Source organism: Eubalaena glacialis, chromosome 9 (assembly GCF_028564815.1).
Source record: "Eubalaena glacialis isolate mEubGla1 chromosome 9, mEubGla1.1.hap2.+ XY, whole genome shotgun sequence".
NCBI lineage: Eukaryota > Metazoa > Chordata > Mammalia > Artiodactyla > Balaenidae > Eubalaena > Eubalaena glacialis.
The window spans coordinates 51,988,130-52,011,226 of record NC_083724.1 but is presented as its reverse complement, the minus strand read 5'-3'; the positions used below and the strand labels follow the sequence as shown (position 1 = coordinate 52,011,226).

The 23,097-nt window shown below is 41.7% G+C and overlaps 1 protein-coding gene across 1 annotated transcript in view; it reads left to right on the top strand.

Moving 5' to 3' along the window:
* Positions 1–23,097, top strand: part of PGM5 (phosphoglucomutase 5) — a 236,724-nt gene that overhangs the window by 190,920 nt on the left and 22,707 nt on the right. Inside the window, exon 11 of the mRNA XM_061200368.1 lies at positions 10,561–10,695. Coding sequence (XP_061056351.1) covers positions 10,561–10,695 — 135 coding nt within the window. The remainder of the gene's footprint in view (positions 1–10,560; positions 10,696–23,097) is intronic.

The following is a 23,097-nucleotide window of genomic DNA, read 5'->3' as shown; positions in this document are numbered from 1 at the left end:
TCCTCCCCATCTCATCCTTCTAGCCCTGACTATGAGACTCTCCCGGCTTTGGGAGAAGGGATGCTCCAATGCCGGTGCTGTGAAAGAAAGACAACTTCACAAATGGTACCAGCACTGAGTGATGGCGTATTGCCACCAGGGTGGGCATCAGTCCAGAACTATGACCTGTATTTTGAAAATTAGCTTTGAAATGAGAAACCTTGATACTTCAGGAGCAATATTTAACCAAACAAGTCTCTCTTTATGTCCCATCCAACTCCTTTATTTCTATTTAACAAGATCAAAAATCATTAAATTCTATGAGTGCTGAAGTCATTTGCAAGTAAAAGTTCAGCTGATATTAAAAAAAAAAAACTGATGTAAATAAATGCATACCAGTTTGCTGATGTGGAAAACCAAATCCAATTTGATTATGTCAGACTGACTTTGAGCTTATTAATACCTCTTCAAGTTATGCAGGCTGTGTGGAAACATTTTGATGTTGTCCTTAACCTGGAAAAGAGAACCATTTGAAATTAGTTCAGAGAAAAAGCACACTTTGAAGACTGATTCTGAAGTCAGTTTGCTTTTAGTGTTGTTATTTTAATATACAAGAAGGTGTCTGTACCTCTTAATTTTGGTATTTAGAAATAATAAAGAAAGTGAATTGGCAATCTTGAAATCACATTTCAGTCTGACATGTGGTGCTTCAATATATACTGTGGTGTTGCCAACTCCTGGTCAACAGATATAGAGAAGTTTACTGAGGCCTCGTCTCTGGTGGCCTCACGTGAAGGCAACTGAACAGTCTTAGCTGGAAAATCTGGGGCCCCAGAGGGGCTCTCTACTCAGAGTTAACTGGTCATCCTTTAACTTCAAGCTTCAACTTTTATTACATTCCAATCAATGAACCAACTGAGAGACTGTCATATTAACAATCCTTGTCCTATAATATGCCATTTGCTAGAGTGTGCTTTGGGCATCTAGAAGTAGAATTTAAGAAATCACTTCAGTCAGACTGGTTATCCCACCTACGGAATTTAGCTAAATCTGAATGTTAGTACCTATTAACAGTCCTCCTGTGTTGAGTAACAGAAATGTTTAGGGAGTGAGGTGTAATCGTTAAATGTATACTGTGATCAAACCTGGGTTAAAAAATCCTTTTTACGTTGCAAGTTGTGATGTCTAAAAAAATTTCCCTTAATAAATACACCTTCCTTTCCCACCTTAGTACAACATGGTGAAGGTAGTAGAAGTTTGATTCATTCATGTCTGCATCCATTTAATGACTATTTTCCAAACACCTACCACATGCAGTCAGCTTCCTGGGCATTGAGGATAAAACAGCACACAGGACAGGCTAGCAGGGAAGGCAGACTGACATTAAACTTGTAATGACTACAGAGTTTGTTTAACAATATTACAGAGAAATCACTTATTTGGAAGTGCATAGCAGAAGGAACAAACCTAGACTAGGGCTCTGGAAAGCTCTCCATGGGGAGATGATACTTAAGCTGGGTCCTGAAGAGTGGTTGGAAGCTGGCTCCGGCGAAACTGTCTTATCAGACTACATGCTTTTCTTCCATCATATGTACTTATACAGTTGTTTAGCTTTCCAGAGAAAGAGCTGGGTTTCCTATGGGCAATCACGTTCCCCATGGGATGTTACAATAGCTGTGCTTATGATTCTCAACTCCAGTGCTCATTCTACAACACTGTAATTGTGGGAAATAGAGACAATTGGGCCTCTTAGTAGGATACCTTGAAAACTATGGATTAAAAAATTTTTTCCTAATGGCTACTTTTCCTATGATTTTGCCTATTTGCCTTCCAAGGACCAAACATATTTTCAGTGCTTTGTAATGACCTGTTGGCTGATTTGGAAACAGAGAGAGGGAGACACTGTTTTTGGTTAGTTGGGAAGTTCTGACTCCCCTGCTTCTAATTTGTTGGAGTTTTGTTATAGTGAATTACCTTCTCCTGACATAACTGACTGCTTTAGGGCTATCTTCTAAAATGTTGGCAGTAGAATCCTGCTAAGATGTGTGGTAAGAATCTAAGCATTCTGGAATGGCATCCCAGTTACTTCCTACTGAAATACTAATGTCTGTGTGTAGTCAGGAGGGCAGCCATCACCAGGAAACATAAATATTAAAGGAAAAAGCTGCAAACTATCACAGGAACTGAGGGAGGAAGCTACCCCTGTTGTCTGGGTAAAGTATGTCTGAATCCAAAATATCCCAGAACCGGGCCTGGTGTTGAGTGAACAGGCATCAGCAGCCATTTTGGCCAAAGACACAGGGAAATGGAACATGTGTGACCTAGTTCCATTGTTCCAGACTTGATAGTTGGAATCTGGATGAGGACTAGTTTATGTCTTCACTTCCCACTTCACTTCTCATCACCTAATGTGGTTTTTGCTGGATGTGTGTTGTAAAAGTGCACTTAAGAAGCCATTTGACCTTGATTTCCCCAGATAATTATCTGCAATTGTTGGGTCCCAAGAGTGCTGGTTGGTTGTAAAAAAGGCTAGATGAGAATTGCTCCCAAGGGTAGGGCAGCTGGGTACAGCTGTGTAGTCAGTGCACTGCACAAAGGCACGGACCTAATGCTGGAGGAGAAGCTGAAATCCAGACCAGCCAAGAGGAAAGATGCTCTTCTGTAATTTGTCTACCCAGAGAGGGCATTGCTTGTAATTTATATGAGGGCATGGTATGGACTAGCCAGCTCAGCCACTTGTGAACTCATGCTCACAGCTAACTCTATGACTTCAACAAAGAAAAATGGGGTAATTCTAGGTGATTTTTTTTGTGGCAAGAAATGTCTGTCCAATCCAAATCCTCTGCTTTATAAGCTGCATGCTTTCTTCTACAAAATATGGTTCAGATGTTACACAGCGATATTTTCACCTTGAAGCGTTCCAGATAAATCGTTGGGATTTCCTGTGGGAGATAACATCTGAGTTAATCTCACAGAGTCTCTCTCTTCCAAGCCTGTCCTGTCTCCAGGTTCATAGGCCTGGGGTGGCCAACTGACTGTATATGCGACATTGTACCAGATTTCAGGGCCATATGCTGTTTTCCCCTGGAACTCTTCCTAAGTCGGTATTCAACTAGGTCAGATGCTGCCAAATAACTGTTGGTAATGTACAGTTCCTCCTTCCCCGCCTGGCTGCAACATGTCCTATAGTCTCCAAACTCACATCTGGCAGCTCTGCTTGTACTTAGCAACTAGCAGATTTTCCTGTGTTGATTTACACAAGGGCTTAAAAAAAAAAAGAAAAAAAAAAATACAACCCAAGATTCATTTATCAAACATTTATCAGATACCTACTCTACAAAAGGCTTGTGCCAGTTTGCAGGACCATACAAAACATATGAGATATTGTTCAAATATTTCATGTGAGAAGCAGTGTATGGCTATCAGAGGTTTCATATGGTTCAACCTAAAATTATAAGCCTGCAGTGAGAAGACGTAGGCTGAAACCCTGGCTCCTCCATTTACTGGTTGTGTTACCTTGAGCAGGTTTTCTGACTTCCGTGTTCTTTTCAGTAAAAGGAGGAGATGGCCTGGATGACCCTAAGGTCCTCCTTTCAAGACCTTAAGATTGTAAATTGACCAGCCAGGAAAGAGAATTTTATTGCCAGGAAGCCAGTTCAGTGGGAGATATGGAGAAGATAAATGGTAACAGATCTTTGTATTTAGTAGTGATTTCAGAGGACATGGCAAAGTTTTAAAAATAAAATGAATCTTAATTCTGCCTAATTTAAAAATAAGTATGTAGCATTGCACCACAAACCATCGCCATTTAGGCTTTATATAGCAATCTTTTGCAAAATCTGGAAAGTTAGACAAATTAGAGCATAGCACCATTTTCACTAAAAGCTTTAACATAAGAAAAATAATTCTATTTATATAGTGATTTATAATTTTCAAAGCACTTTTCACATACATTTTCTGATCTGATGCTCACAACAACCCAGTAAGCCAGGGTGTATTATTTTTCATCCGCTTTTTAGGAAACTAAGGCTTAGAGAGCTTAAATGACTTACTCAAGACCGCCAGCTAACAAGCCAAGCCAGAATTTTAGCCCAGTTCTCTAGTTATTCCTATATCGTTTCCAAACTCCACAAACGGCAAACCAAAGAGGGGGCAAATCTGGGGAGGAAAAGAAATGCTACAGAGATAACTGGAAGCAGATTGCAGGATTTTTGTGTGGAGCAGTTCTTTAACAATTCTTTCTCATTGGGACAGAGCTAAGGTGGGCAAAACCCCACCCTGGTCACTGAGGCATACAACTATGGCCACTCAAAGGGTTTCCCCTGGGCTGAAAGTGCAGTGCCCTTTGTGTACCCCACCCCATACTTAACATTATCTTCTAATGGAGGAGGACATCTTTTTCCCTTCTTTGAGCTTGGGGCTGTTGTGTCATCCTGGAAATTCTCGCTCCTATAGCTGCTATGGTTACGGTGGTATCATGGATTCCTTCACTGTTGCTTCAGGAATTCCTTAGGAGATTGTGCTAGAAACAGTTAATGTCAGATGCTCAAGAGGAGATGCTTCTAGTGGTTCTGCTGCTGACAAGGCGCTAGGAGGAGGCTTTCAGGACTCAGCAGCAACATGATGTTTTATTAGGCCCCTGTGTTATGGCCTCCTAAGATCCCAGTCTGATGGTAGTATATGCAAGAAACCTCAGATCTTAAAGGCATCTTCCTTAAGACTGACATGTGGTATAGTCAGTCACTCGGTACATGAGGGAGGTGACCTAGAAAAAAAAGGCTACGACAGTGCTGTCCGCATTTGGCTACACATTAGAATCACCTGGAGAGCTTTTACAATCCCAGTGCCCAAGTCACACCCCATACAAATTAAATCACAATGTCTGGAGTGAGAGCCAGGTACCACAGTTTTTTTAAAGACCCCTAGCTGATTTCAGTGTGCAGTAAATTTTGCAATTAATAGGCTAGCTAATGATTTGTCCAAGATCACACAGCTGGGGACAGGAACTTACCATGGTTCAACTCCACTGTTTTTAGCTAAAACCGACCCTTGCCCTAAAAATGAAGGATGAGTAGACATAGTATCTTTCACAATTACCCTTCAAGGTGAATATGTAGCCCCAGTTCATTAGTGAAGAATATGAGTGTGTTTCCATTTGGCCTTGTTACATGTGGAAGGAGACCTTCCAGTGATACTCACACCAGCTGTTGGACATGTAATGACATTCATTCAACAAGTGTCTATGGAGGGCCTACTGTGTACCACGCTTGTCCTAGGTTGTATCAATAAATGGTGAACAAGGAACGTAAGGGTTTTCTCTCCCAGAGCTTATCAGCTAATGAAGGACCCAACAACATAATTCAGTGATTCCAACACTTTAGGGTTAAGAGTGTAAAGGCAACTTATTTTATTCATTTGCACTGGGCCTTGTTTCTTCAAGAGGATTGTGGCAGCAAACACACATAATGAAGTTGTTAGAATATAAATAAGAAACAGAAATCAAGACTAGGGAAAATATAAATAAGAGTAGAGAGTCAAGAACAGAAGAAGAAAAATTTTAAATTATGCAAGTCATAAGGATCCACTTGGGCTGAACCTCAAATTTGGCATTAAGTGTCCTGGCAGCCATATTAAAAAGGAAACTATGGTTAGTTATAAAGTTCTTGTTGTCAGAAAGAAAAAAAAATACCAGTTCCTCAGGGAAGGAAAGGCTTTCCTAACAACTTGGCTCTTGAGGAGATGTCTAATGTGGAGCTTCATACAGTCTCCTATAGTGACTGCAAAAAATGGATTTTATAACAGTGCCTTGCAGACCCTGCAATAAAAGTGAGGATATAAAACTAAAATGCGATTTAATAAATCTATTTCTGTCATGAGTAGGTGATCAGAAGTAAGTTGATTTGGGCCAAATATATGTCCAGATGAACCTATGACTGGAAGGCGCAGTGCCTGGGGGACACCCTTATAACAGTCTTCACAGTTTCTCTCTACTGGGCTTTCCATAGGCATATGGTTATATTTTTCATTTTCTGGGGTAGAGTTGAAGGGTAAGTGTTCCATGTTGTGGATAATGGAATAGTTTTTACCAGGGGTCAGCAAACATTTTCTGTAAAGGGCCAGATAGTAAATATTTTAGCCCTTGTGGGCCAGACGATCTCTGTCATAACAATTCAGTGCTGCAGTTGTAACACAAAAGCAGCCACAGACAACACATAAGTGAACGGGCATGTCTGTGTTCCAGTAAAACCTGATTTATAAAAACAGGTGGCAGGTCAAATTTGGCTGACAAACTATATTGCCAACCTCTGGTTTAACCTAAAAAATTTTCTAAAGCCAAGTATATTATTGGTATTCTTTTGTTGGAATTATGGAACATTTCGAAACTTGGCAAGTCTTGGTCAGTGGTGACTTTGGCCTTATTATTTAGTTGATAGCAGGTGATGATACATGCTGGAGAGAACATGGTTCATGTTGAGGTTACAAATTCATTAAGCTCATTGGAACAACATGCAGACCCCAAAGCAATCCAGTACAACTATTCACACATCCAAGTGACGCTCAGCAGACATGGAACTAGGGCCATTGCAGCACAGAGCTGGGCTGGGTCTAAACATTTTTTGTTCCATGTGGAGAAGGAGAATTGTTATGCTCTTCACTGGGAGGTCTCACAAAGCAACGTGGATTCTCTATTAAGATCTCATGGTTCCTTAGGAAAGAGAGAAGACACTGGATTATTTCCAGCAGGCTGATGTGTGCTATTCACTCCCTTATCATCTTTTCAAGTGCAAAATCTATTCCAGGCTACCCGATACAGATTCTAACCAACCTTCCATGAGTACAGCCAAAGATATGGCTACACTTAGTGAAAAAACAAAACAAAACAAAACATGATTTCACTGTAAAAGGGGCTTAGCTATGAGCAGATAATACATGTTGAGGGTTTATCATGGCCTGAATTCTTAAGTACCCCCCACTGGCCATAAACTAATCTGGGAAGTTAATCGTGTAATGGAGCTACTTTAATGGGTTAAGTCTGGGAAGTCCTCAGAACAGGTGGCTTCAAGTGATTTAGTATCTGCAACAACAGGTGCTTTAGGGCTTCGGCCTTGAAGTCTGTAAAAACATTGCCAGTCTGAACAGAATTTGGTATACCATACTTTCTGGATAGCAAGGAATTGGTTTGTTTGCTCTATTGGGAATTTCCTAACTATTCACTTCTCCAGCAGCATAAGGTGGTTAAGAAAATAATTTTGCTCATTGTGATAGAATATTTCAGGCTTATGGAGAGCAAATACTGTCTTTATCTTCATATACCCAGGGCTTAGCCCCATACCAGATCCCTAAGGGTTGCTGTAAATGTGTGCCTAATGAATGAATCCCAGACAAAATCAACCTGTTCGCATAGCTAGTGTCACAGAGTGATGGGCTGCCAGGAAAGAACATGGCTCCTTTTTATTACACAAATTGTGGCAGACATTGAACCCTCCAAAAGAGACTAAGCTTTTTGTTTGGGGATTGGAACAAACTATGCCTACACAACTTAAAAAGCAGAAAACCACACAGATGGAATCATAGTGTTTCCCAGCAGATATCACCAGATGGGGGAGGGGGTAAGAGATTAGCGATCAAGTTCACGTGGCATGTATGAATATTTTTAATAATGCTATTCTTAACAAGCAGGATTTGAGGCCAGAGACATTTCCAGGGTAAATTTCTTAGGGAAAATGACTGGTATCAAAGTTGCCTGAGACTTCTACTTTTTCAGAAGTAACAAGTGACCACACATATTATTTTGTTCCCAGCTCTCTTTCTTCTGGCCCCTGCCAGTATGCTTATTTATAACAATAACTTTAACAGTTGCCTTAAGAAAACCAATTTCCTTCAACAGAAGTCACAACATGATCTTACAGTCATACTTTTTAAAATGTCGCTGCCACTAATGAGAAGAGATGCATAGAGAATAGTGATGTTCCGAGCCAAAAATCAAATCCTGGAGAGCAGTGTGAGGTGCTGCCACAGCTCTGTCCCGACCCCACCCTGGTGGCCAGGTCTTACCAGTAGGAAGGAAGGAGAGAACCAAGAGGATGAGGATGTACACAGAAACTCTCAGAACCCGGCAGATGCTCCAGTCCTGAGCATTTCATTGTAGGCTTCCATGGCTACCAGAGGAATGTGGGAATGAGGACAGAAACAGAGAGGAACTTAAAGCAAAGTCTAACATCACGTGGGGGTAGCTTTAACACGGGTAATTTGTCATACTGTCATAGATAAATTGCCTACCTGACTGCATCCAGCAGGTTCATAAGGGACAAAATTTGGCCCCAGGGACATTTATTTTATTTATTTTTTTAACATCTTTATTGGAGTATAATTGCTTTACAATGTTGTGTTAGTTTCTGCTGTATAACAAAGTGAATCAGCTATATGCACATGTATATCCCCATATCCCTTCCCTCTTACATCTCCCTCCCACCCTCCCTGTCCCACCCCTCTAGGTGGTTGCAAAGCACTGAGCTGATCTCCCTGTACTATGCTGCTGCTTCCCACTAGCTTTCTGTTTTACATTTGGTAGTGTATATATGTCCATGCCACTCTCTCACTTCCTCCCAGCTTACCCTTCTCCCTCCCCGTGTCCTCAAGTCCATTCTCTACGTCTGCGTCTTTATTCCTGTCCTGCCCCTAGGTTCATCAGAACCAATTTTTTTTTGAGATTCCATATATATGTGTTAGTATATGGTATTTGTTTTTCTCCTTCTGACTTACTTCACTCCATATGACAGACTCTAGGTCCATCCAGCTCACTACAAATAACTCAATTTCATTTCTTTTTATGGCTGAGTAATATTCCATTGTATATATGTGCCACATCTTCTTTATCCATTCGTCTGTCGATGGACACTTAGGTTGCTGCCATGTCCTGGCTATCGTAAAGAGTGTTGCAATGAACATTGTGGTACATGACTCTTTTTGAATTATGGTTTTCTCAGGGTATATGCCCAGTAGTGGGATTGCTGGGTCATATGGTAGTTCTATTTTTAGTTTTTTAGGGAACCTCCATACTGTCTCCATAGCGGCTCTATGAATTTACATTCCCACCAATAGTGCAAGAGGGTTCCCTTTTCTCCACACCCTCTCCAGCATTTATCTTTTGTAGATTTTTTGATGATGGCCATTCTGACTGGTGTGAGATGCTACCTCATTGTAGGTTTGATTTGCATTTCTCTAATGATTAGTGATGTTGAGCATCCTTTCATGTGTTTGTTGGCAATCTGTATATCTTCTTTGGAGAAATGTCTATTTAGGTCTTCTGCCCATTTCTGGATTGGGTTGTTTGTTTTTTGCTATTGAGCTGCATGAGCTGCTTGTATATTTTGGAGATTAATCCTTTGTCAGCTGCTTCATTTGCAAATATTTTCTTCCATTCTGAGGGTTGTCTTTTGGTCTTGTTTATGGTTTCCTTAGCTGTGCAAGAGCTTTTAAGTTTCATTAAGTCCCATTTGTTTATTTTTGTTTTTATTTCCATTTCTCTAGGAGGTGTGTCAAAAAGGATCTTGCTGTGATTTATGTCATAGAGTGTTCTGCCTATGTTTTCCTCTAAGAGTTTTATAGTGTCTGGCCTTACATTTAGGTCTTTAATCCATTTTGAGTTTATTTTTGTGTATGGTGTTAGGGAGTGTTCTAATTTCATTCTTTGACATGTAGCTGTCCAGTTTTCCCAGCACCACTGATTGAAGAGGCTGTCTTTTCTCCATTGTATATTCTTGCCTCCTTTGTCAAAGATAAGGTGACCATATGTGTGTGGGTTTATCTCTGGGCTTTCTATCTTTTTCCATTGATCTATATTTCTGTTTTTGTGCCAGTACCACACTGTCTTGATTACTGTGGCTTTGTAGTATAGTTTGAAGTCTGGGAGCCTGATTCCTCCAGCTCTGTTTTTCTTTCTCAAGATTGCTTTAGCTATTTGGGGTCTTTCGTGTTTCCATACAAATTGTGAAACTTTTTGTTCTAGTTCTGTGAAAAATGCCAGTGGTAGTTTGATAGGGATTGCATTGAATTTGTAGATTGCTTGGGTAGTATAGTCATTTTCACAATGTTGATTCTTCTAATCCAAGAGCATAGTATATCTCTCCATCTGTTTGTATCATCTTTCATTTCTTTCATCATTGTCTTACAGTTTTCTGCATACAGGTCTTTTGTCTCCTTATGTAGGTTTATTCCTAGGTATTACCCCAGGGACATTTATTAAATATCACCCCATCCTTGTTACCTTTACTGCTTTCTAATTTCCACATCACCAGACCAAGGGAACTTGAGCATCTGTTCATAGTTTTGCTCCTAACCCTCCCCCAACATGAACCAGAAGGCAACAGAAATAGAATAGAGACAAATAGATAACCTTAAGTAGCTTCTGGGTTTACCTCACTGTCCTGTTTGGTGAGTGTAGAGAGCCAATTATAAATTGTCACAATGCTGAGCATCTTTGGATGATAAGAATACGCTAATCTCCAAGGTCGGTATTCGTCATTTTTAGCTGTGTATTCATTTGTTCACTGATCCATCCTTTGATATTCTTGCTCTTAGGGCCTGAGGATCATTTTCTCAGATGCATCTCGGCTCATCTTCCGGCTCAGTTCCTCCAGTGGTGTGCGGGCCACCATCAGACTGTATGCAGAAAGCTATGAGAGGGATCCCAGTGGTCATGACCAGGAGCCCCAGGTACCTGAACGGAGCTGTGCTCTCAGCACTGTGTGTCTTACTGCTCCTGGAAAACTTAAGGAGCTTTAGTGGGGGTGATTTTACCTTCTAGAGAGGTGTATTGATAGCTCCAGCTATCAAGGACAAACTGCGAGTGACTCTAAGCAGATTTAACTCATTTATTGCAGTGTTTGAAACAGAAAAATTGCTCTGAAGCATCTATGAGTTTAGACCAGCATTTCCGAAACCACTTGCCTCTCTTGACTGTTCTGCGGTTTGTTGATTGTGGTAACCTCAAGAGAGGCACCTTGTATAGACCAGTTAAGGAAATTTTGAGTGAGAGTCAAGCAGGTCAAACTCTTCAGAGCCTTGTCTATACTCATGTAAATGATGGGTTCCCAAGTGTTCGGGAAACTCTGGGTTGGACCATGTCCTTGAGGTGCCACTATAGATGCTACCCTGGGCTTCCTCTCTGAGGTTGCTGCATGGCCCACTGTGAGAGGAGGGGCCACGGCTGGTCTGAATTTAAAGTGAAGGGAGGACACTGACACAGCTGGGCTGGCCTGTGTATGGCAGAGCCCCCTCAAGTTGTCAGCACAGAGCTAATTAAAAACTCACTTAAAAAAAAAAAAAAACCTCACTTAGAAAAGCAACAGCACAACCATATCCTCACCCCCGTATTTGTTAAAGCTCCAGGCAACATTATTTAATACCAGAAAGTACCCATTATAATGTTGGGCACTTCCATCTACACTGCTAGCTGCCCCTCCCTGCCTTGGTCTCTAGTTCAGCCTGGGTTTTGAAGCAGAGTTCTTGCGGAAATGGTTCCTTGAGATGAAACCATTGTTTCCATCTGCAATGTTTCTTTTGTGGAGAAGTAGAGAAGCAAAGAAAACCTCACTGCTTCTCAGTGTAGAGTTGCCCAGAATTTTCAGGTATAATTTGCCAAAGTTGCGCCATGGATGGAATAAGATACCAGGGAGGGTTATCTTTCTTTGTAAGTAATTTAGTGGTTTTTGTTTTTGTTTTTAATGGTATCTTTCTTTGGAGGGTCTCAAAGAACTTGATGAACATGGTACCATAGAACCTTACACCTGACTCTGTAACCAGTGGATCTATCTGGAGTAAAATTACCCCAGATGGGGAAGGAGAGGCCTGTTGTCGGGGTCACTGAGAGTGTGAAGGGGCAGAGCACGAAGCCAGCATCGAGACTTGGGCCTTTCCTTCTCAGGATCCCAGGCTCTCCATGCAGGGATGTGCCACGTTCTGCCAACATAATTTGTTACTGAGTACATTTCACCCAAGATAGTACCAAATCATGCAAGAATTGGAGGCTAACACTGTCTTTCCATATAAAACTCTTCTACATCTCATGTTGGGAAGTGAGATTAAAGCAAGGGCCTGAAAGTCCAGAGCTACGTACAGGGTGAGGAATGATATTCCTGGCCTCACCAGCTCTGACTCACTCTGATTCGAGGCTATTTTTTCCTCAACATTCCTTTCCCTATTTGCACGGGATAAGTGGTTATGATGTTTGCTTATTTTTATTTACCTTTGCACTAACTGCAGAAGTATGATGTCCAGGCCATTAGACACATGTAAAAATACCCTATACACATATGAGTCTCTCTCTGAGGTGGTCCCCAAAGGCCAAGTGGTACCACTTTTTTTTAAGGTTTACTTTGAAGTTGAAAACCACCACAGGTCTGCTGCTAGAAGGTTGTGTGGTAAGTATATACTTCAAAAAAAACCATAAGTAATGCTGGTTATAGTTGCCATTGCTGTGTATTTCCCATCCTGTTGGTTTCAAAAGTTTGCCACTTTGTATGGTTGGGAAATCCCTTCATTGATAGGGCTCTTCTTCTGATTGCTGACATTCCTTCCCTTTGTAATCCTAAGTGAGGGTTTTGCCGGACCTAGCTAGGTGGGCCTCAGAATATTTAGCTTATGATCTAGCTAAAAATTTTAGATTAAAATAGAACTCCTTGTTCAAAGACCAGACATCATTGACTCATCATCTTAAGCCGTACTGGGTAATATATTTCAGTCAAGATATAATTTAGACTAAGATTTTAAAAGGCATCTAAACCCCTAAGGAAAAGGAAGCCGCATCTCTCAACAGGCCCACCTGTCTCAATTACTGCTGAACTGTCCCTAGGCATCTAAGTTTAACCACTGGGGCCCTCTTTCCAGCACTGCTTTCCAGGACCGCCTGCTTCTGCCTTCCAAGAGCTCTGGAAGGAAAAGCCTGCGGTTAACTGTTAACAGAGATCAAAGATAAGGCCTTCTGCGCAAGCTGCTAATATTATTATTGGTCCGGGGCCTGGCAGGGCAACACCAGCTTGTGGTGCTTTCTCAGCTACAGAGACCTCTTCCACCTTTTTATTATTTTTTTAAATTAATTAATTAACTTATATTTGGCTGCGTTGGGTCTTTGTTGCTGTGCGCAGGCTTTCTCTAGTTGCTGTGAGCGGGGGCTACTCTTTGTTGCGTTGCGCGGACTTCTCATTGCGGTGGCTTCTCTTGTTGCGGAGCACAGGCTCTAGGCATGCGGGCTCAGTGGTTGTGGCTCATGGGCTCTAGAGCGCAGGCTCAGTAGTTGTGGCGCACGGGCTTAGTTGCTCTGCGGCATGTGGCATCTTCCCGGAACAGGGCTCAAACCCGTGTCCCCTGCATTGGCAGGCGGATTCTTAACCACTGCGCCAGCAGGGAAGTCCCTCTTCCACCTTTTTAGCTTGTTCTGACTTAGAGCCCAGAAAGCAGAGAACAGATCCCCCCACACACACACTCCCACTTGCACTCAGAAGCCCATAAAAGTACCTCTCTGGTCTATAGAGATTCCATTGATAATCTTATTCTAATTCAACAGGTATTTTTGGATGTTTTACCCACCCTAACAAGCTATTTAACAAGGAGACTCCCTTATTACTGTTATTTAACAAGAGTTCCCTTTAACTAGCTTATCAGCATCTGGCTCTTCTACTTTGCACATGGATAGTTTCTTTTCCAGACATTTTAGACACATGTGAACAGAACATGTTTTAAACATTTATACTGTGGTTGCCTTGTGGAAGTATTCATAACTGTCCTAGTGATGCAACTAGGAAAACTTGTGATACAATCTATATGCACATAAGTCTCTACCCCTGCGTGTAGATTTTCCATTTGGGTCCTTTTGTCTAACAGTGATTATGCTATTTGTCTTAAGCTGATGTAAAATAATTTCTTATCTACATCAGAAAGTATTTTTTTAAAAATTCTATTCATGTGCACCTAAGAATTGGTGGTGAGGGGAGGAAGGGGGTGGGGAGGGCTCTGATGAGATGCAGAGGTGCTTGCCTTGCCCTCACCCTGTGTCCTTGGTAAATTAGGAAGGAAAGCTTCCAAGGCCTATTTCTGGGAGATTACATAGTTTTCAAAATACAAGGTTACTTTAATTTTACTGGCAATCAGTAGGCCTTCAATGAGCCCTCACGCCAGCTGGGAATAATTTGGAAAAAAGGATGAGCCAAAAGAATTTAAATTTCACAGGTAACCAGAAACAGTCCAGTTATTTCCATTTTCTTTCCCACCAAGCTTATTAGCAGGACTGCTAAATTCACTTTTTCTTCACCTTCTTTCCTTGTCCTTTTGAGCCTGAGGGTGGAATAGCTAATAAACAATAAAAGATCCAAAAGGAAACGGAAGGAGAAGTTTTGCTAAGGCCTGGGGTAATCACAGGCTGATAATCAGTTCCCTGCTAATCAGCAGTTGGCTTTGGAACTTTAATTGCAGATTGTAACCACACTCCACCCCATCCAGCCCCTGGAAGGAGACTGATTTTCTCTAACCCTCCTTACAAATTGAGGGAATTTATGTATGTATTTCTGATAAGCTGTATATAGAACACCTTAAAAACTAATATCTAAGGGCCAGAAGTCTCTCTACACTGGATTCATCTGTGAAACCAAAGGCCATCTGGTGTTTTGTCCTAGCTGTTCTTATTATGACTTTATAATCCAGAAATATAAAGCCCAGAGCCCTTTTGTATTATGCAGAGAACATATAATTTATCTTCTAAACCACGATACTTCTGAGAGTGAAAGGGGGCACTGATCCCAGATAAATAGATGGTTACTCTAGCTACACACCTTCTTGCTCTCTGAGGTCTGCACACCTCTTTGGAGATGGGTTTCTAAGAGCATCAGCAGTATAAAACCAGTGGTACAGAGAGAGCAGGCCAGGAAGGGAAGAGTTAGATCAGTGGTTCTAACCCAGACTGCACGTCAGAACCATTTGGAGGCCTTGGTGAGGATACCACGCCTGTGCCCACTCTCAGAGATTGACTTTAATTATTCTGCCTGGACCTATAGTTTTAAAAAGCTCCCCAGGTGATTCTAATTAGACGAGTGCATCTCAGACTTTAAGGTGTATACGAATCACCTGGAGATCTTATTAAGATGAAGATTCTGACTCAGGTTTGGGGAAGCCTGGAGAGTCTGCATTTCCGACAAGCCCCAAGGTATATTGTGCCGCTGGTCCAGGGGCCACGCTTTGAACAGCAAAGAGTTAGATGAACTGTGAAGCCCTAAAAACAGGACCTTGAAAAAAAAATTGTAAGGGGGAAATTTGATTTTTATTTAAATATTTTTTCCATTTTCAGAATTAAACTTTTTAAAAAAAAATTAAAGTATATTTGATCGACCTTGAAATCTTTAAAATGGTAGAAGGGGCAACACCTGTTTTTAGTGCCCTTGCAGGCATGGGCCGCTGTCCTCTAGACTTCCCAGTTGCCCACTGGACTCCATGTGAATGTCTTCTAGGGCTCTCCAACCTGACGCCTGCCAGCGCTCTGCTCCCCTCCCCCACCAAACCCTGCTTCTTTCAGTGTCTTCTTCATCTCAGTAAATGGCAGTTTCATCCTTCCAGTAGGTTCGGCCAGAAATCTAAGATTCATCCTTGACTCCTTTCTTTCTCTCCTACCCCACATCCAAGAGCAAATCCTATCAACTTGACCTTCAAAACACAACCAGAGTCTGACCCCGTCTTACCATCCCCACCATTGCTACCCTGGGCCAAACTACTGTCCTCTCTAGATGATTGCAGTGCTCTCCTCACTGGCCTCCTTCCTTCCACTCTTGCCCACTCCCTTGCCCACACCCTAGTCTCAGCACAGCAACCAGAAGACTTTTTTTAAAAACATGTTAGATCACCTCATGACTCTAAAATCCTCCAGTGGCTCCCCAGCTCACTCAGAGAAGAGCCAAAACCCTTACTGTGGTCTCAAACGCAACTGGAAATGGCCCCTTTTCTCCCTCTGACTTCATCTCCTACTACCTCTCATCCTGTTTCTCTCTCCACTCCAGCCATTGTTTGGTGAACATGCCAAGAATACTCTGCCTCATGGCACTTAACAGTGGCTGTTCCCTCTGCCTGGAATGCTTTTCCCTCTGATATCTGCATGGCCTTCCCCCTCACTTCTCAGTGAGGGTTACCCTGGCCACTGTACATAAAATAGCCCTCATACCCGAGTGTGACTTAGCTCCCTTGCCCTGCTTTACTTTTCTCCATAGTACATAGTCCCATCACATATATATTTACTTGTTTATTTGTTTTATTGTCTGTCTCCACCCAGTAGAATAAAACACCAAGAGGCCAGCGCTTAGTTTTTTTTCACTGTATCCCTAATGCATAGAATACCACCTGGCATACAGTAAATGTCCAGTACAATTTTGCCAAATGAACGAAATACAAACAGTCCCCGACTTATGGTTCAACTTGATTTTTCTACTTTTTGATGGTGCGAAAGTAATAAGCATTCAGTAGAAACCGTACTTCTAATTTTGATCTTTTCCTGGGCTAGCGATATGTGGTCCCATACTCTCTGGTGATGCTGGGCAGCAGCACTGAGCCACAGCTCCCAGTCAGCCACACAATCTCAAAGGAAAACAACCAATGGATACACTTACAACCACTCTGTATCCCTACAACCGTTCTGATTTTCACTTCAGTACAGTATTCAATAAATTACATGAGCCATTCAACACTTTATTATAAAATAGTCTTTGTGTTAGATGAATTTGCCCCACTGTAAGCTAATGTAAGTGTTCTGAGCACGTTTAAGGTAGGCTAGGCTAAGCTAAGGTGTTCCGTATGTTAGGTGTGTTAAATGCATTTCTGACTTTTGGTATTTTCAGCTTAAGATGGGTTTATCAGGAGGTTATCCATCGTAAATCAAGGAAGATCTGTATTCAGTGTTAATTACTTTGGAATATCTCACACTGATTATATCACACAGGAAACTGTACTCAGTATGAACCTTGGTGCTACCATCAGGTTTTCTTCTGTGATTGAGGGTTTGAATAAAACCAGTTGTCATTTTTAAGGTCTACACTGTGCCAGGCACCATTCTACATACTGGGTTGGCCAAAAGGTGCGTTCTACATATTGGGTTGGCCAAAAGGGCAAAACATTGTATGGAAAAACCTGGACACGCTTTTTGGCCAACCCAATATTTTAGATATATCCATTATTTTATTAATGGTTCCAGTGGACCCCAGAGTAGAATTATCGTCCCGCTTTTGCAAGTGAGTAAACTGAGTCAGGGAACATTCAGCCCCACGGATCAGGTAAGGTCTGGATTGGAGATTCATACTAGGTCTTAACAAAACCCATGATTTCCATGGTAACGCTTGAGGTCCTGAGGAGGTCCCGAGGAGAGAGAATTTCTTTTTACCTGTGCTGAATCCAAGGTTGCACCTGGAGCCTCGGTTCAGTGTTACTTATTGAGAGACTTTTTTCTCACACCAACAACCAATTCTCTGATTCTTAGACACCAACTAGGTGTCCAACAATTCAATTCAGTTGAGACTAACTACGCTGAGTTACCCAGACCCACAGGTTAAGGGCTCAGTCCCACAAGACTGCCCCCACTTCAGACACTAGCTGCAAATGGGCACCCAGGCTCCCCACATTTCCGCCCATTTGACTACAAATTCAGGGGTTCCCATGATACCCTCCTTAGGGGGGAATCATGATAATTTGCTAGGATGACTCACAGAACCCAGACAAGCACTTTACTTACTATTAGTGATTTTTTATAAAGGATGCAAGTCGAGGACAGCCAAATGGAAGAGACAGGGCAAGGTACATGGGGAAGGGTGTTCAGAGTTCCACGCCTTCTTCTGGCATGCTGCTGCCGGAGCGCCCTGAGGTCTTCACCAGCTCAGAAGCTCTTTGAACCCTGTTGTTTAGGAGTTTTTGGAGGTTTCATTACCTAGGCACAATTGATTAAATCACTGAGTGTTCCTGATTGAACTCAATCTCCAGCCCCTCCCCCTTCCTGGGACATGGGGGTTGGGTGGAGGGTTCCAATCCTCTCATCACCTGGTTGGTTCCTTGGGCTACAGTCCTCATCCTGATGCTGTCTGGGGGCTCACCAGGAGTCATCTCCTTAACATAAACTCAGGTACGGTTGAAACGGGCTTATTATGATTGACCCTCCTGTCACTCAGGAAATTCAAAGGATTTTGGAAGTTCTGTGCCAGGGACAAAGACCAAATATATTCTTTATTATACTGCACTTATAAATGTTGATAACGGTGAGTGCTTTGAAAACAACCAGTTTTCTCCTCCTTAATTTGAATTAGCAATGAATAGGTTATTAAAAATTATTAAAAGAATAATGTTATAAATACATACCAGTTATGTTTTATAGCTAATAGGGATCTAAAGTAAGAGGTTAAAAAGTTGGAGAATAAAGTTAGATATTGAAATAATGGGCGTGATGTGGAAAACTTGGAAATAGAATGGAATTCAGAAGTGACATAAATGGACATTAACTTAGGCATTCAATTTTCATAACAAGATGAAAAAATATATATGTATATGTATGTATACATATGTGTGTGTTTATGTATGTATGTGTTTGTATATTTATATACATATACGCACATATATACACATGGTTTTGGAATCATACTACATAAATATATATCAAAAACAGTATGTCGTGCCGCGGAGCAACTAAGCCCATGCGCCATAACTACTGAGCCTGAGCTCTAGACCCCGCGAGCCACAACTACTGAGCCTGAGTGCCACAACTACTGAAGCCCGCACATCTAAAGTCTGTGTTCCGCGACAGGAGAAGCCACCGCAATAAGAAGCCCGTGCACCGCAACGAAGAGTAGCCCCCGCTCAGCGCAACAAGAGAAAGCCCGTGCGCAGCAACGAAGACCCAATGCAGCCAAAAATAAATAAATAAATAAATTTATAAAAAACAAAAAACAGTATCTCGTATTCAAAAAGAAAACCAGCACACAGATGTATTAATAGCCATACGTGCAAGGAAAACCATGAAATACCTCATTTTTCTCCTCAGAGTTTAGTCTGTATTGCTGTAGTTTGGAGGTATGGGGGAGGGTGGAGTGATGTAGAGAGAGTTGAGAAGAACAGCACGTGGTTAAAGGGCTGGGATGTAAACTCTGTGGCCAAGTTGAAGAGCTGGCTCATTTTGCTTGAAAGAGAGGCGTGACCTGGAGGTCTTCAAGAATTTAAAGAATAATGTGATGCAGAGAAAGATGACCAGCTGTTCTCCATAACTGATGAATATGTAATTTGAGGAAATAAATTCAAGCTGAACTGGAAGTGATTCAGATTGCCTGTTAGAACAATTTCCCAACTTAAGATGGCTGGTTTGTGCTTTTCTAGAAGTCTCCATGACCACAAAGATTCAAATAATTTTTAAATATGGGCAAGGGTGGAAGGGACAGAGAAAGATAACATTTCAACGTATTCTTCAGCCTAAAAATTTTTGTTCTGTGATTATTACTTTTAAAAAAAGAAAGAAAAGAAACAAATTCTGGTGAGGTGGGTTAGATTTCCCTCTAGTGGCCTAGAAAGGAATTTAGTACAACTGTTTTCACAAATCAGAGTCACTTGGAGATGAATTAAAATTGAGAAAGAAGCAAACATTTATGGGTTTTCTTTATTTATAACTCATTTAGGTGAATTGCCCCTTAAAAAAAAGACAGGGCAAACAGTCCTTATTTTTCTCACCTGGATATTGAAATCTGGACTCACGCTCTGCTATTACTGTGGATTGTTTTCCCTGGAACTGAGAACCTTTCCTGGGACGGTCATCTGATGGTGTGTGATAAACTCCCTTGGGCTGGGAATTTGGCAGATGTTTCGAAGGGGCTAGTGACTGTTGCAGTCTGGGGCTGTTTAGGGTTTTGATGACAATGGGCCTTTCCCTCGGCCTCTGCTGGGATCACAACTCCCTTTAAGGTACCGAGTGTGTGCTGGCTTGGGACAGAGACTCACCCTGTCCACCCACACTGTGGACATTCTAGGACTTGTGGGAAAGCGTGTGCCTTGATGACAGCTGGCTGTCACTCATGTCAATCCCACAAATAGGGCCCATCTTAAATCCTCCTTTTTTTTGCAGTATATGCAAAAAAGACCCTTGCTCCAAATCTTGTCAGACTGTCTTGATATTGCTAATTTATCCCAAGAACCTAGTGGTCTTAAGAAGTAGAACAGCTGAAAGTCATGCCTTGATCCTGGCTCTGGGTCAATTTAGAATTAAGGTTTACAGACCCAAAGCTCTGAAAAAAAATTATATTTCCTCTCCCCACGTCCCCGCGTGTCATTCAAAATAAAAACAAAATCAGCTTTAAAAATAAAGGTAAGGAAATTTAACAAAACTTTGGTATTTTTTTTCCTTGCAAGGCTATTTATTTTGGTGCTTCTGCTTTATTGTGCCCAAAGCACATACTTAACTAGCTATTGGTTAACCTAGAGTCTTGCTGGATCTTGTTTACTCAGCCTGAAAAGGGAGCATGAATGAATTTGCCTTGGTCACACAAGTACAGAGGGTCACTGGCCATAACTCCTCTCGCCAGATGAATGGGCTTGACAAGCTGTGGCCAGCACAATCTGGCTTTCCCAGCATCCTCTTTGTTCCAGCCCAGACGCACAGCACAACCAAGTTTCCATGCCTTTCAGCAGAAAGCTACTGAAGGCTCATAGGCTGGCGGTGATTCAGGCTTTCTTTGAATCAGTGCCCTTCTTTGGTGGATAGTAAATCCTTTGCTTTACTCTTAAGTTAAGAGTGTACCTTGGCAAATAAACACTGATGGTGAATCTTGAGATTGCCTGTGACATTCAGAAGAAGGCTCAGGACGAGACCATGCACTGAAGCAGCCTGAGGAGGAGGAGGCATTGCCTGGGTTCCCCACCACGGTCACGCTTTTTTCCCATGATGAACGCAGTATCTGGGCAGTTGAGGTGAGGAATGTGGCTGTTTTTAGCTCTCCTATCTGCTTTTGGCTGATTTTAAGTTTGATGCCCTAATCCCCAAAAGAGAAACCCTATTCAAGATGCAGGTGGGGGAGTTCCGCATCCTTTGTTTTTGCTTCCCAGGAAAGTTGGGAGGTATGACACAAACTTCAGGAGAGCAGCATGTCAATACCAGAATGCTTCAGCCTTAGGCAGGAGGGAAAACAATGAAAGGTTTATGAAACTCTTGTTTTACTGTTTTTTGTTGTTTTTTTTTTTAGGGGAGGAGGGGGTGATTGGTTGGTTGGTTTCATTTCCGGGCATTTTTGTTGGTAGAAGTCATCATGTAAGGCATTGTTTGGTAGGTATTCGAAACTTAATTATAGGGTCACGGGAGGTAGATGAGGCCATAAGAGTGTTTTAAAATGTAGGTTTTATTATTATTTGGGTATGGTGAGGCCAGTAGGTGAGGAGAGGATTGTCATTGAAAAGGTAGCTTGTTACTCACCATTCCCAAGAGGTGAGACAAGTCATTCCATGCAGTGCCACGGGGGTCGGAACCAGCGTTGGTTATGAGGCAGAAGGAATAGGGGAAAATGTAGGTAAGAGCTTTTATTGTGGTTTCCATGGAAAGGAAGAAGGAAGGCAGGGTTCGTAGGCTTAAGATTAGCTAGTTTGAATAATTTCAGCAGGCTCTGGGGCATAGGGGCTTCCTATGTTCCTAGTTGTCTGGTACCTGGCTCTGGGGTGATTAGGGCTGGTGGATAGTGGTCTGAGTGTGAGAGCCCAACAAAGGAGGTGCTTGGGGAGTGGGCTCTGGATTCGTTGATCTAATTATAAAAGGGGGGGGGCTCCCAGGAGAGCTATCTGCTATCTCTAGAAATTAGCTAATCCTGAAGGAGCGGTCCCTTCCAGTGTCAGCAAGGTCCTAAATGTCAAAGCATCAGAATGGAAGACATGCTTAACACAAAGAGGAAGAAAACACAGTGACTTTTTCAGGTGAATAAAACTGTGGAGGCACCAAGATTTTGCTTTTTTCATGTACCGTTGAGGCCACGTGGCCCACATTGAAAGGTTGGGCTTTGGAATCCTACATCCTTGGTCTTGAGCCCTGGGTCTGCCATTTTCCAGTTCTGTAATCTTGGGCAACTTAATTTCTGTAAACTTCAGTTACTTTATCAGTCACATGAGGATAAAAATACTTTTTATTTCATAGGATTATTGTGATGATTACATGAAATAATTCATTTAAAGTGTTTTGGACAATGCCTGGTACATAAAAAATGCTCACTAAATGTTTGTTGTCATTAATAATTTTGTTCTTGCCATTATTTTTATTAATAGCAATGTAGACCAGAGTTTTGATCATGTGACGATCAAAAAGTCCCAGACTAACTAGCAATTTGTTTCATAATGGAATTAACCTGTCTTGTCTTATCATCTTCCATTAAATTCTCTGAGGGCCAACTGGATCTATGGGAGATATCCCAAGAGAACTGGCAGCTTTTAAAGACGTTGGTCTTATAAGAGGGTGCCGGGACCCTGTGACACAATGTTTTAGTTACATAATACTGTATTGAAAGGTTCAAAAATGAATTTGAAATTCTCTTCCTGTCTCTGCATTCTCCTTTCCTTTTCTCACTCCTCCCGTTACTTAAAATTCTTACATCCATGGAGCTAGTGGAACAAATTTGCTGCCCTCCTGGCTTGAAGCAAGAGGTACTGAGTTGGGGTTGTTCAATAATTCTGTTTTATCCAAGATAATGTGACATTGGTTGGTTGTTCCCAACTCATTTGCCAGAGAAAAAGTATTTAAAGACTAGGGTAGGTGTGAGATAAAGATAGGATTTCTGGAGTCTCTGTTGCTTATTATGAGGCATGTGCTTGCTGGCTTCAAAGCGTTAAATGCAAAAAATTAGTCCCATGAGTTGGGAGATTGGGATTGACATATACTACTTTATACTATATATAAAATAGATAACTAATAAGGACCTACTGTATAGCACAGGGAACTCTACTTCATACTCTGTAATGGCCAATATGGGAAAAGAATATAAGAAAGAGTGGATATATGTATTGATATAGTATAACTGATTCACTTCGCTGTACACCTGAAACTAACACAACATTGTAAATCATCTATCCTCCAATAAAAATTTTTAA